Genomic DNA, 14,126 nt, shown 5'->3' on the forward strand with positions numbered 1-14,126 from the left:
TAATTAAGTGGGAAATAGTACATGTTTGAATAGCCAAACAAAAAAGCAATCCAAAAACAAAATGCTTTTGTTCCATTGATGATTTATTGCATCAGAGATCAATGATTTCACAGGCAACAAATAAAAATGTAAAACTGCACCACAGAGCACAATGATTTCACAAGCAACAAATAAAAGTGTCAAATTTTTTACCCACACACAAAAACATTTTTCCTTCATCCATCCAATTTTCAGCAGATATTATGACAACTATACGTGGCATCAATGAACATCCCAGGATATTGCAGACAGAAAGTGCTAAACTGCAAGAGAAATTTGCTATCCATTCATCCGAAGCGACAAGGGGGTGCAAATTTTCTCTCTAACATGACAAAATGTCTGTCCATTCATGCATTCGGTTGCATGGTAATCAAAAGTATTTGTCAAGCAGCGAGTAATAAAGCCATACTAATGCATGTGTGTCATTTTGATTCTGCTTGCAGCTTGTTTAAAGAACGACCCATGGTCACTACATATTTAAAAGCGAACATCAAAATCAAAGTAGCAAAAAAAAGAAAAAAAGATCTAGAGTCTCCTTTTGGAAAACTAGTTGTTCTCCTTTGATGCTGTGGTCTTCTTCTACAATACATAAAAAAGAAAAGTTAGATTTTCCCATAATCCACAATTATAATAATCACATTTTATTTCAAATATATATATTTTTATAACTATGTAATTCAAAATAGTCTTTTATCCTGTATTACTTTTTTTTTTTTACTTATTAATACTTAAGAAAAACACCGAGGCTATGGCCTCATTTATTGTGTACTAGTTCCCTTTACTGCCGCTATCTTATCATTTAGTATCGCAAACTAAAGTACTTAAACTCCCGGTGTTATGGTCAAGGTATACTTTAACAGCGCGTGGGCCATTCCACTGAATTGGTACCATTTGCGTCACCAGGAAAATAAAATCGATGCACGATAAAATTAAGCCAAGTGTACTGCATAGTGTTTAATAAGCCAAAGGTCTGGCCTGTTCACATTTATTTCTGTGAGACGCGCATAAAAATGTGTAGCAGTCAGTGAAGCTTGTATTGCTTTTAACAACCATGAGAAAAGCTGTAAAAAAATTTACAATTTCCTCTGCCTGTGGAAATTCAGCTAATGGGCTGGGTGTTGATACTCTATGCATTCAATCTGTTGTGTATGCATCTCTTGAATTAGTTCAAATAGAATAAAATGTTCTCTTGAATGTAGACCAAGCCCCGGTGGGAATGCGGAAAATCTGCCGCTACTGTATTCTCCCACAAATCAACAGTAAAGCAAAATTTTTTTCCTTAAATGAGGCTCCTCAGCTCATTTTAATAAAGTTTATTGATGCCAAAATGGCACAGGATTTCAGTAAAACACTATTTTTGTCTAAATGGCCTCAACTCATTTCAATAACGTTATATGGCACCAAGGCAATACTACATTGCAGCACAAAAAAAGCCAATTTGTCAGATTTTCAGCAAAGAAAGTCGATCTGGTTTGCAAATATGTGCAAATGGTAAAAATGCAAAAGCTTAGTGTGTAACATTTAAGTTTACTTAGTGTTATTATTTTTGCTGTTAGAGATCACATGAAATCTTTCAATTTTGATGCAGGATCCATTGGGTCTTTTTTAAATGTTATTACCTGATGATACTTTTAATTCTATTTAGGTATATTTAATCGTTTAACTGATCATTATCCAAAAACATTTCCATGAATGTATAAACAATTTTTTTTTAAAAATGACAAAAGTTGCTTACTGGTGTCCTCTTTCCATCTATGCTCCAGAAGGTCAGCTCATGTTCGGCTATGTGGCCGGTGCACTGGTCAAAGACTTTACATGTCTGGGCAGGGTGGCTGTAGAGGTGCAAACTGACCGCACACTCCGTGTGGCTTACGTTCTCCACACGGTGTAGGCCAATTTTGTCTGGAAGAAAAAAACAAAAAAAAAACAGTGCAAATGTTCCATCAGTGAATGACTGGAATGTTGTGAAATGTTTCTCCCAGTGTTGGAAACAACGGGTGACGAAATGTTTCCAATTGGGGAGTTTATACAAAGTCCTCTGAGGCGCATGAGCCAAACCAAAAGGTAAGGAAATAATATTCAGTGGTCAGCGCTTACAGAATATCAGCATCCATCCAATCATTTTTTTTGTAGCACAGGTCATCTGATCATTTCAGGACACATATAATGAGATCAAAATTATACTAATCAACATTTAAGTTAAATAAACCAGGGGCAATAAAATTTGCATTGTCAATGTGGAATAACAAATGGCTCCAGGACAGATCTTTGTGGAACACCACATTACACAGAGCTGGATTCGATACCAACTGACTTTGGGCAAGTGGTCGAGTTAGACTTGACTGGTCGCCAGTCACTCTCAGGAAACATACAAATAATCAGTCACACTATTTTCCCATATATGGACAAGTCAATCTTGGAACATTTTTGAAATGTGGGAGGAAGCCCACGCTAGCACAGGGAGAACATGAATTGTATATTTAAACCTCATAACTGTGAGATACAAGCTAACCACGACGGCACCATGTGATTGCAACACAAATATTTGTGGGTCAACTGTTTTTTTGCTATTTATACCGTTCCCCTTGTGGTTTGTTTGCTTTTTAAGAAGAACTTGGCATTCAGCGACACACTGTATATTTTCTTAGCAACACTTAGCAACATACACATTGGGCAAAATCTATATTTAACTCATTAAATCATAGGATTTAAGATAACAGTATATCGCCATCATTGATGCCACATTTTTTTCATGTCTTCACTCTTAACCAAAGAGTTTCTATTTGATTAAGAAAGAACGCACATTTGCTACGAGTCGGGTGAGCACACTTATCACATACATGCATCACATAACTGCAGGTCAGAGAGTTATTGCCGCAGGAGGAGAGCATGCAGAAGATGTTTGTCCTTTTCACACACACGCACACACACGACATGATAACGCCCCGTGGAAGAATGCAGACATCTGCCCCAAAAAATGTTTTCTTCTTACTATGTATGTAGGCCACAGAGTTGTTTTTCAGGGTACTGTGTGACTTCTCAGTCATCTCCCTGCCTTCCTCCTTGGGCCAGTCGAATTGAGTCTCCTTGAGCTCGCCCTGGAGCATCTTCATGAAGCAGTCGGATTTGGAGTGGTCGTGTATAGGACTGCAAGGTGGTCACAGCACACATGCACGCACGCGCAGCAGTGTTAGGAGGGGCCAGATTATATTGCGTATCATTATGTGCCGCCACGTGTGCAATGACAAAAGAAGCAAATATTTACAATGTGTCAAAACTAAAACAAATCCCATTATTGTTTGTGTATACGACATCAGCGGACCCTGCTGGACCAAAAATTTGTAATATAAATCTCATACCATAAAATACCAGTAAAACGAATTGTAGCAAAATATTGATATTGAATAAATATTGAGATTTTGGACCGAGTTGAATTTAGGTCATTTCCGGCAGCAAACCTGATAAGCCCCGACATACTAATATGACACAGCATAGTGGTTGGGTATCACTGCTATTAAAGGCTAGTCTAGATTTACAAAATGTGTTGCGCTGCATGCATATCAACTTTCTCCTCACCTTCCATGGCCTTTTCCCCAACACAAGACGATCAGGTTGAACTTCCCCTTGACTTCATCCACCAAGTTCCTCGTGTATCTGTAAATAAAAAGGCAATAATGTGTGATGGTGAAAGACCAAGATCATTCCACCTCCCCCATGAATGACTTTTCAAACCGGTATGGGAAAATATATTATGGCAAAAGATTGCATTTTTAGCCCATAATTCCAAATAGTACGTTTGCTGCAAACAACACTGCCCATTACCAAAACAATAACTATACTAGTCATTTCTGGCATCTTTTATTTCCACTGTACAGAGAAGAAAGTTGATGTGATGTCATCCCTTAAAGTCTTTTACAGACTTATTGAAGGGAGCCGGGATGGGGCTACAACCCCCCTCACATTCCATCATATGCCAAATAGTTTGGAGGCACCTGCGGTGGCTCCCTGGTGATCTTCACGCCACCGGAGCCCAAACCTCTCCCTTCCAATGGCCATCACAACACTGGCAATGGAACACCATTGCAATGTATTGTGGGTCACTGTGTAGTTGATATAGGACATAACTATCTTGAGGTTTGAAAAATATAGATTTGTTCTTTGTTAAAACCAAATTGTCAATCTAACTATATGCATTCTAAATTTGGGATAATTTGTCATTTAGATTTGATCGTAATTGTATATCTCTTAAAACTAGCAAAATAATTAAAGAGCAGAATTTACCTTCAACAAAAATCTATTCATTGGACCAAATGCAAAGGCACTGACGTCACAACAAGCGTGCAAAGTGCATCACTGCTCGTTCAAAGAAATTAATCATAAACGATTCATAAAAGTACAAAAAGAAATGAGTTTTACCCTTGTTTATCAAACATGGCGTATTTCTTCCAGTCCTCAGGGTTGCTCCTGTATGACTCCATGAGTTCCCGCACCTCATCCACGTTGATATGGTCGTCTTGAAAGATCTCACGCAGCTTTTGGATCAGCTCCTTCAGATCTTTTGGCATCTTTGCTTTTGGGTACGTGTGCGTCAGCTATACAACTTGTTTGGTGATAAACAGATTTCTCGTCGACCTGTTCACCTACTGACTGAGCGCTACAGGGCCTGCCGTTTTTATGCCTTTGGATCATATCATCGTGGAGAGAAAGGGAACGCCCCTATTAGCAAGAGTGGGGGTGGGTGGGCTGCGCAAGATTAGGGAGCGATCATTCATGTGTTCACTTTGGACATGACTAACCCACCTATAACTATAGATAACCGTACTATCACTCAGAGTGATACGGTAACTAATCTCGGGGTAATATTTAACCAAACGCTCTCCTTTCAAAAACACATTAAGAATATAACCAGGATTGCGTTTTTTCACCTTCGTAATATTGCTAAGATTCGTCCTATCCTCTCGACCGGGGATGCGGAAACTATTATACATGCGTTCGTCACGTCGCGCCTGGACTACTGTAATGTATTATTCTCTGGTCTTCCTAAATCCAGTATCAAAAGTCTACAGTTAGTGCAAAATGCCGCTGCGAGGCTGCTCTCACAAATTACATTGGCTCCCGGTCCATTTAAGATGTGACTTCAAGGTTCTTCTACTAACCTATAAATCACTGCATGGCTTAGCGCCTTCATATCTCGTCGGCCTAGTCGTTCCTTATGTTCCGTCTCGTAACCTTCGTTCGCAAAACGCTAGTCTTTTAGTTATACCGAGGGCCAAGAAAATGTCTGCAGGGTCTAGAGCATTCTCTATTCGGGCTCCAGAGCTTTGGAATGCCCTACCAATGGATATTAGAACTACTACTTCAGTAGAAACATTTAAGACACGTTTAAAGACACATTTCTATGAGATGGCCTTTAACTAACTTGTGATGGCCGATTTGGCCGGAGTTTGTTCTGTTCTCTCTGCCCACCTCCTCCCTGGCTGGGGAGGGGGTTAGGTGGCTCAAAAGCTGATAGCGGCTGGCTGGATTCTCGGGGACCAGTTCGGGATGGGGGAGCTGCGGCTCGCCCCCCTTGAGGACACTGCCAGGACAATCGAGGGCACCTCCGACATCCATTTTTTTTTTTTCATTGATTTTCATATTACCGTATTTGCCGGTCGACTCGGTGTATAAGTCGACCCCCTAAAATTCGACGGAAATTTACGATTTTATGATATATCCTTTGTATAAGTCGAGCTCAATTGTTGCATTATATTAAACTTCAAAATTCAATATGCGAAATTTATTGACGAAATGTGTTCAAATTCCGGGAGGCCGTGCGCATGCGGCTGTTTATAAGCACCGCGGAGGAGATCGCGGCCGGCGAGCTCGCGCACGCCGCCCGGCACCAACGGGAGGCCGGAAATAGCTCCAAGCCAAGCGGATCGGCACTTTATAAGCACCGCGGAGGAGATCGCGGCGCCTCATTCGACTTCCAGCGGGCCGCGCATTCGCACACGCCGCCCGGTTCAAATTTTCTAAGTGCAACGCACAATGAGATGCATGAGAAACGGCCTTGGTTACCATCACATTTGAAGCGATGAATACGAAGTTAAATTTTATGACTCGGTGTATAAGTCGAGGTCGATTTTTTTCCGTCGATTTTGGATCGAAAAAGGTCGACCAAAAAATGGAAAAATATGTTCGGTAAACAGATATAAATAGTGCTGAAGTGTTCATATCATCTCATATATTCATCGTTCGAAGTCTTATGCAAATGGTTTGAGTTTTGATCCATGTGCTGTCAAACTAACACCACATAAAAGTTTTGCTCCAAAGTTAATGACTATATTACATATTTGCTTTTCACCTCTGAGGTGCCACATCATCAAACACCAGCTGTACTTTTACTCCACCTTGTGGCTGACTGCGTCATTCAGTTTACTAGAGAGGTCTTAACTTTATTGTATGCAATACAGTATGTAAATCGTTAAATCACGGGTTCTGAAATTTATTTGGTGCGGGGAGATTTTTTTTTTCTCCTGAGGAGACTCATAATGGAACTATAATTTGTCTTTTAGAAAACAATGTTTATGTTTGTTATAAATTCTATTTTATACTCAGCTGTTGTTCATTTAACTTTATATGTGTCAACATACTCGTTTTAATTTATGATTGGTGAAAAAAAAATCCAGTATGTTGGGAATTTGACTGAGCAAGATCTTATGATTTAACTTGTGACTAGTTTATGAAATACGTATGTATCATCACAGTGACACTTGTGGGACGCAGGCTCTCTCGTGTTTTGCGGTTGAATCACTGCCCAAGTTAATGACTTGTTTTCAAATTCAAAATAAACATTCAAATGTAATAGAATCACATTGCCACAGTTTAAATAGTCACTTAAACGAAACAAAACAAGTTGTGAATGAAGCATCTCCATCGAGCGCTCGAGTTTGCCACATGAAACATGGCGTCGACGTAACCGTACGTGTCAGAGCGCAAAAGGTTATCTAAATGCATATTTGATGCTTCATATTTGTCTCCTCGCGCAATTTGCGCATGCTCAGGCGAAACCGGCTCCATTTTATCGTCGTATGTTGGTTTTGTCTTTAAAGTTTATTTTGAAAAATGCTGTAAATAAATTGTTTTGTTCAACAAGTGAATTGCCTCTGCATGTCAAGTTTTTACAATTTATATGTCGATGTTTAGTTTTGCAGCTGGCACATTTTTAATCCTTCTCGTTTGCCGTAGTGAGCAGGTAGCGAAACGGCGGGGGAGGAGCGGTTTGCTTGACGTGGACGTTCATTTCCGTAAAGAGATGATGGAGCAGTAGCGGCGTGCCAAATCTAAGCGATCCCCGCATTAACCTTAAATCGAGACGGGATTTGGCCGTCAATCCCTCGGTCGCGTTTGGGTTCACGGAAGTCACACTCGGACTGATCCCATTCTGCTCCCGCCCCGCCCCACCCATCGCCTCCTCCTCCCCCCAGCTCAGCAACAATCATGATAAAAGCCATTTTAATATTCAATAACCACGGCAAGCCGAGGCTGTCCAAATTCTACGAACATTATGTAAGTAAGCGTTTGAATTTTCTTTTAGCAGAACTACTTTTTTGCTGCTTATGATACTGTACTTGTCGATGGGATGCCTGGTGATTTGCATTTCTTGTCGTACGGCGGCCGAGCCAAGGTGGGAAAAAATAGTTTGGTACCAACCGGTTTTAAACTTGAATTACTGATAGTGTGCAACCTGAACCAACGAGCGTGCGTGCATGCATGTATGTGTGTGTGCGTGCGTGCTTACTGCTCAGTTGATTGTTTGTGTCACATGACCAGAATGACGCCCTTGTGTGAGGCACTCGTGCTTTCAGCATGCGATCCTCCTTTTTACCCTCTTCCTTTTTTTTTCCTTTAAATGACATTGACAAGGCAGGAAAGGGACAGAGATTTTTTCAGAAGCTTATTCATAAAATAATGATGTTTTCTCTTGCTGTACAAATCTATATATCTATCCATCGATCTATCCTGTGGCTAAAAAGCGTAGTGTGGAGAGTCTCTGTCACAACAACAAAAATACCCCGTTGCATATGATAGAAGCCTGTTGAAATACAGTTTATGCAGTATCAGTATATATTTATTGTTTTCTTCCAACTATGTTTACTTCAAGTGTACCTGTGGGTGAACAAGTGAAGAATAGAGAGTGCAGCCAACAGCTTCTCAAATATTTTCACTCTCTCCTTAGTTCTCCTTTTATTCTTCTTCTTTACCAGTCATTTGCTTCACATGAGATCTATTTTTGTGTTTATTCTTGGTTCCTATCAATAATGCAGTGTAACCAGAGGCGGAGTGTTGCTTAGGAACGTCACAGATCAAGACATGCACGAGCGCTTTGGCCAAGTTACGGCTATTCAAGTTTGCACGAGCTGCATGGATGGACCACGCTGATGTGTGTTTTGTGTATTGGGTCTTTTTATCATTGTGAACCTGGGCCGCAACTCTCACTTTGGTTAAGGACCCTCAAGTGACGATAACAGAGCTTTCATTTCATAACAGAGCGCAGCTTCTGAAATCTTGGTCTGTGTACCCCCGGGCGAGTGTGTTTGATTTAATATGACAAAAGCAAACAGCAGCAGAGGACTCGGGCTTTACGGCTCAGTTTCTTTTAAATGACATAAGGAAGACAAATGAAATGGTCTGCTTGTGCTTGGAGTAATAAAAAGAACCTCTGTGGGAGCAGATACGTATTGTAATATTCACTTTTTGTTTCCCTGTTGCTCATGCAGACTGAAGACACCGAGCAACAAATTATCAGGGAAACCTTCCACTTGGTCTCCAAACGAGATGAGAACGTCTGCAATTTTCTGGAAGGTGGAATGTAAGCGCCGTGCAGATCCCACAGTTGCAAGTTGTCAGCCATCTAAAAGTTTGTTTAATGTCAAATGACGGTCGACGATGTTTACCATCTGTCAGGTTGATCGGGGGATCCGACTACAAGCTGATCTACAGACACTATGCCACGTTGTACTTTGTGTTCTGCGTGGACTCATCAGAAAGTGAACTAGGAATTTTAGACCTAATACAGGTAAAAAAAAAAATAAAAGTGATATTTGTTGTGTCGTGCCGCTATTGATTGCATTCTGTTTTCCCTTTCAGGTATTTGTGGAAACGTTGGACAAATGCTTTGAGAATGTCTGCGAACTTGACCTCATTTTCCATGTAGACAAGGTAGGAAATACCAAGACATTTATCAAATGGCTTTGCTTTTGCAAAATGCCATCATGTCATTGTGTCACACTGTTGAAGAGCAAATTTGAGTCAGAAATGGCTTTATGTGACCTTATATGTATTTTGGACACTAATTTACCTCATTAAATGTATTCACTCTTACCAAATACCAATACCAGTAGTACTTTTGATACATACATTTTCAAGTCACACAATGACAGATAATTGTGGACAACTCTTGTTGACACGGTTTTAGACTACTGCACTATAGCGCCAACTACTGGCAAGGATGACTTACTCCATTCTAGATTAATTGGTTGCTGGTGTCCTCCATGAGAACTCGATACCTTGAAATAAGGCTGTTATTGGTTTCTAGCTATCTCTAGAAAAAATACACAATCGTTTTCCTTTTGGTTATTAATTGGGGTACAGTGTTAATTACTTTAGAGGACACTATTTGAGGAAAGGAGGTGTAGACTTGAGAAATGACATTTATGGGTTCGTTGGGAAATACTTGATTGTGCTGCCATCTATTCAGGTCCATAACATTCTGGCAGAGATGGTGATGGGCGGGATGGTGCTAGAGACCAACATGAACGAGATTATCACACAGGTGGACGCCCAGAACAAGATGGAGAAGTCCGAGGTAAGCACACATGACCCCCTTTTACCCCGGCCTCTCGTGTCGCTCTTTTACAAGCGATGTTACGGAGTATGCAGGCATGCGTGTATGCTGCACCCTGCATGCGACTCTTCAGTGACCTTGTGATGCTCCCGACATGATCCTGGGTGTTTGCGCTCTCTCTCCTCTTGGTTTTTCTCGCTGCCGCACTGCTTTGACACAGATCAACACTGCCATTCATACGGACTTAACTGTTCCATCTCTCCAGATGACCATTAAGTCTCAAAATCACCCTCTTTTTTTTTTTTTTTTTTTTCCCCTCCCTCTAAGAGGAGCACACAAATGAAATAGGGCGATGAGCAAGAAGCTCTGTGTGAGCCCATTCTTTTGCCAAATATCCTTCACGCTAAGGTAACACAGCAGACGGATGGATGGACAATGAAATGTGACGTCTATGATGCAGCTTATGTTTTATTAAGCAAGTAGCCTGCTTCTCTAATTGTGTGCTCCCAAGTACCCGTGATAATAGAATTGACATTACTCTAACTCGAGCTGCAGTTTGTATTTTTTTTTTCAATCATACCAATTGTTTTTGGAAAAAAAAAAAAAATCCCCCCCCCCCCCCCCAATTGCTGTTCTGTAAGTAGAGTTTCATCAAAGCTGCTCTCGCCTCTCCCTTCCGGGACCTACCCTAGACCACACTCTGTCTCTCCCTCGCACTTTCATTCAAAACAATACCGTTAAATGTGCTATTTAATGAGCCCGATGGTTTCACATAGGTCCCCAAAAAGCCGGCGTGTGTTTAGTCAGGTCGTTTTGGATCATAATTGGTGGTCTACGATAGGTCCTCTCATTTTTTTTTTTCTCTCCTTGTGCAGATAAACTGTAATTACTTTAACCTGCTTTAACATTCCTCATTCCTCTTTCCCCCTTGACCCTGTCTAGTTCTTTCCATTTTTCTCTCTCTCTTTACAGACGTTTATCTTTCAGTCTACCAGGCAGGACAGGTAGACACAGGTACTGCTAAAAATCTACAACCAAGTACTGTGACCCTAACTGAAGTTTACTTTCCCCTTTCCCACCTCCTCTTTCTCTTCTTCCTTTCCGCGTCTCTCCATACGGAAGCCACCCCATAAAAAGATGTCAAATAACTTCACTAACATGCACCAGGAATCTTTCAGGACAGACCCAAAAATGTCATTGGCTGAAACTAATTGAAATCTCTGCTTCGAAACTTCGCACTCATCGAATTTTCTACATGGACTCACACACCACTCAATGTGGAAATGCTTTAAGTTGACGCTCGGAGTGAGTGGCAATATGCCAACGCTAGTTATCTACGTTAGCTAATTAAATGTAGCCTACCACTGATTCTTAAAATGAATTGTAATGCCCACCCGCCACAAGTGGTCAAGAATGGATAGATAGATAGATAGATAGATAGATAGATAGATAGATAGATAGATAGATAGATAGATAGATAGATAGATAGATAGATAGATAGATAAAAGCTCAGCTGAAAAGTTCTGAGGAAATCTTTGTCCAGTTTTTGTACCTTGTATATAATATGGCGAATCAAACATTCATTCCTACATGAGCAGCTACGATTGCCTTGCTAACGGGTTAGCCAGTTAACAGCTAGCCGCAAACCTCAACTCACAACAGTTAACTCCACATTTATATTCATTGACTCTCACATCACTCAAAACATTCCAAATCAATATTAAGTTATTCTACAATTCCGTCCTCTGTTCTGAAGGATTTACGTAGTTGGTACCATGACCCTCAAACGTTGTTAACTGGGCCTGTGTGCCAACCGCTAGCATGACCATGGGAAAGTCACTTGAGTGGAGGAATGTACGTACATTCCTAACATGTCCGATTCTGAGCAATGAATGTACAGCTTTGTTCACTAGTGACCGGTCAATTTTGGGTCTGTCTTGCATAAAAGATTCACACGAGGGGGATCTCTAACCACAGTAATTCTCAAATTTGGATGATAATGACAAAGTAATTGTTCCGTAAATAAAACCTCTAAATCAGTGATTCCCAACCACTGTGCCAAGCACATAGAACAAATGATTACAAAGACAGTTTTTGGCTTTGCTTAACATTTTAAGTTCAATACATTTCATCTTTTGCTGTTTGTTTTCAAACAGTTACATTTAAGTGTATTTTTTAAAATGTAACTCTTAATGTGCAATACATCAATTAAATGGACAAAAAATGAAATACAAATCATTTATGAAGAGTTTCTACTGTGTACTTTGTCGGGGGGGGGGGGATGAGAACCATTACACTTCATAAAAACGTTAACCTGCCTATCCGCTTATTGCTATTCGTAGATGCAAATATTCATGTAAAATATGTGCCTTGGTGCAAAGCCTGAGAAACACTGGCCTAAATTGTTCCAGTTGAGACTCACTGTATTAGAGTGACTTTCCTCCTCTGTCCACAGAGCAGATCTTCCAGCGTAGTTGAGTGTTAGCTTTAAACCCCCCTACCCCCCATTGTCATCAGTTATCAACCTGTTCAAGACAGTACTGCATCCGCAAAAACAATGCAGTTAACTAACATATAAGCGCTGTATAACATCCAATGTAGTACTGTTTTATGGTTTCCTCCCGCTCTTTTTCATTCTAAACATACTGTACCTTTTCAGTCTTCATTTCCAAATCCATATCCCAATTCTCTCTTTGGGCCCCTCAAGAGTCCGGTGGGTTCACTCTGAGCAATGCTTGACCAACGGCCCACACCAGTTGATCCAAAATAGTGAATGACCTCACAATGGATTCGGAATTGGCCCTGGTTGTGACGTATCAACGTAGCACCGCATACTGCATGTGCATCTGACGCTATGACGGCATCTGAATGTACATAACGCACATGTGTGTGTCATGGTAGTCGTCGGTGCTTTGGCATCGTGTCAACAGTCTTGTCGAGTAACGTGTAGTGGTTACGTTTGTCCCTCGTCTCTACCGTTTAATGTGACTGTTTGATGAAGCGCTGGAATTTTAATGTTGTGTTGTTGCGCGCGTGTGTGTGTGTGTGTGTACGCAGGCTGGTATTGCGGGAGCGCCCGCTCGTGCTGTATCAGCGGTAAAGAACATGAACCTTCCGGAAATGCCCAGAAATATCAACATTGGCGACATCAGCATCAAAGTTCCAAATTTGCCCTCCTTCAAATAGCGGCACGCAGATGACCCGCTGACCAGAGATGTCACCCAATGTTTAAAAGTGATGCAATCTGTTTACCAAAACCTCGTACTAACTCGTTTTATCCAATCATGGAAGTACTGTGTGATTTAAAAAAATATATTTGTCAACTTTGTTTTTCTTAGAAAAAAAAGTTTTATGCGATTTTGTGTTTTGTTGGAAAAAAATGTTTGATGCGTTTTATGTTCTAATGTAAAATCAAAATAAAGTATTTATTTGTCAATGGTACATTCCTACTCCTCTCATGACGTTTGGCTGCTAAAGCCATCTCAGTTCAACTAAAGTCATTTTACCAACTTGAGTGTTTACTGAGAAGAAATGAAGATTGATTTAAGTGATTTAAGTGTTTAAGTTGCTCATTCCAGAAAAACATAACTGAATGGGAACAGTCAGGATCAATACAGTGTTGGAAAATTCATACTTTGTCGTGCGTGTGAAACCAAAGGACACTTTGAAGAATTCATTGATAATGCTGATATGCTGTCTTAATGAATTATGAAAATATATCCTGAATTTATATTTGTACCTGTTGAAATTATTCGTTTTCTCTTTAATTTTTTTTTAATTTTACTCATGGATTTTGCTTGCCTCTCCTTTTACTACACAATAAACAGTTGAAACCGACAGTGTATTTTTCTTTTCTTTTATGCATAATGCACTAGACAACAGTGTACCTGTATGTATGGTGCTAAAGACTACATGATCAAATTATTTGATATTGATCTTTTTTTCTTTCTGCCAAATGCAAATAATTATTGATAATTTAAAAGGGAAAAAAGTTCTTTAAAAAGTTAGGGTCTTAAAAGCTGACAAAGAGCTATATATTCTATACGATAGCAGAATTAATTTTGAGGTAAATAAAAACATTTTTAATTCCAAAAGTCACAAAAAAATTACCGTACCACATTTAGTAACGGTTTCTCTAAGTTTGTACGTTTGCTCTTTCCGTAGTTACAGTAGTTTCAGAAAGTCATCTTGCGCAATTTTACGCAATACATAATTTTAAGTAAAAAAATATCTAAATTTACCGTTATATGTTTATTAT

The 14,126-nt window shown here is 40.0% G+C and overlaps 2 protein-coding genes across 4 annotated transcripts; one reads left to right on the forward strand and one right to left on the reverse strand.

The window, feature by feature from the left end:
• Positions 1–65: 65 nt before the first annotated feature.
• Positions 66–7,112, reverse strand: LOC125994697 (cysteine dioxygenase type 1-like). Of its 2 annotated transcripts, XM_049764113.2 has the most exons (5): positions 4,456–7,089; positions 3,616–3,693; positions 3,032–3,186; positions 1,775–1,941; positions 66–618 (listed from the first exon to the last, which is right to left on the reverse strand). In XM_049764113.2, the coding sequence occupies exons 1-5, from the start codon at positions 4,602–4,604 to the stop codon at positions 586–588; spliced, it is 582 nt and encodes a 193-aa protein (XP_049620070.1). In that variant the 5' UTR covers positions 4,605–7,089; the 3' UTR covers positions 66–585. The 2 variants fall into 2 exon arrangements, with proteins under 2 accessions (XP_049620070.1, XP_049620069.1); XM_049764112.2 differs by lacking the exon at positions 66–618 and having other exon boundaries at positions 1,812–3,186; positions 4,456–7,112.
• A 159-nt stretch (positions 7,113–7,271) lies between these two features.
• On the forward strand, positions 7,272–13,705 carry LOC125994701 (AP-3 complex subunit sigma-1). Of its 2 annotated transcripts, XM_049764119.2 has the most exons (7): positions 7,272–7,590; positions 8,802–8,893; positions 8,989–9,100; positions 9,172–9,243; positions 9,782–9,889; positions 10,841–10,882; positions 12,926–13,705. In XM_049764119.2, exons 1-6 carry the CDS (start codon positions 7,522–7,524, stop codon positions 10,874–10,876), a joined length of 489 nt encoding a protein of 162 aa, XP_049620076.1. In that variant the 5' UTR covers positions 7,272–7,521; the 3' UTR covers positions 10,877–10,882; positions 12,926–13,705. The 2 variants fall into 2 exon arrangements, with proteins under 2 accessions (XP_049620076.1, XP_049620075.1); XM_049764118.2 differs by lacking the exon at positions 10,841–10,882 and having other exon boundaries at positions 7,276–7,590.
• Positions 13,706–14,126: the final 421 nt, after the last annotated feature.

Source organism: Syngnathus scovelli, chromosome 3, assembly GCF_024217435.2.
Source record: "Syngnathus scovelli strain Florida chromosome 3, RoL_Ssco_1.2, whole genome shotgun sequence".
Taxonomy (NCBI): domain Eukaryota; kingdom Metazoa; phylum Chordata; class Actinopteri; order Syngnathiformes; family Syngnathidae; genus Syngnathus; species Syngnathus scovelli.

Excerpts from the sequence above, each read along its gene's own strand:
- LOC125994697 (XM_049764112.2), bottom strand. The coding sequence starts at position 4,604 with ATGCCAAAAGATCTGAAGGAGCTGATCCAAAAGCTGCGTGAGATCTTT. Across the intron at positions 3,694-4,455 it reads GCCATGTTTGATAAACAAGG|ATACACGAGGAACTTGGTGG; the intron begins GTAAAACTCATT and ends TTTTATTTACAG. Across the intron at positions 3,187-3,615 it reads TGGGGAAAAGGCCATGGAAG|TCCTATACACGACCACTCCA; the intron begins GTGAGGAGAAAG and ends ACCACCTTGCAG.
- LOC125994701 (XM_049764118.2), top strand. The coding sequence starts at position 7,522 with ATGATAAAAGCCATTTTAATATTCAATAACCACGGCAAGCCGAGGCTG. Across the intron at positions 7,591-8,801 it reads CCAAATTCTACGAACATTAT|ACTGAAGACACCGAGCAACA; the intron begins GTAAGTAAGCGT and ends TTGCTCATGCAG. Across the intron at positions 9,890-12,925 it reads ACAAGATGGAGAAGTCCGAG|GCTGGTATTGCGGGAGCGCC; the intron begins GTAAGCACACAT and ends GTGTGTACGCAG.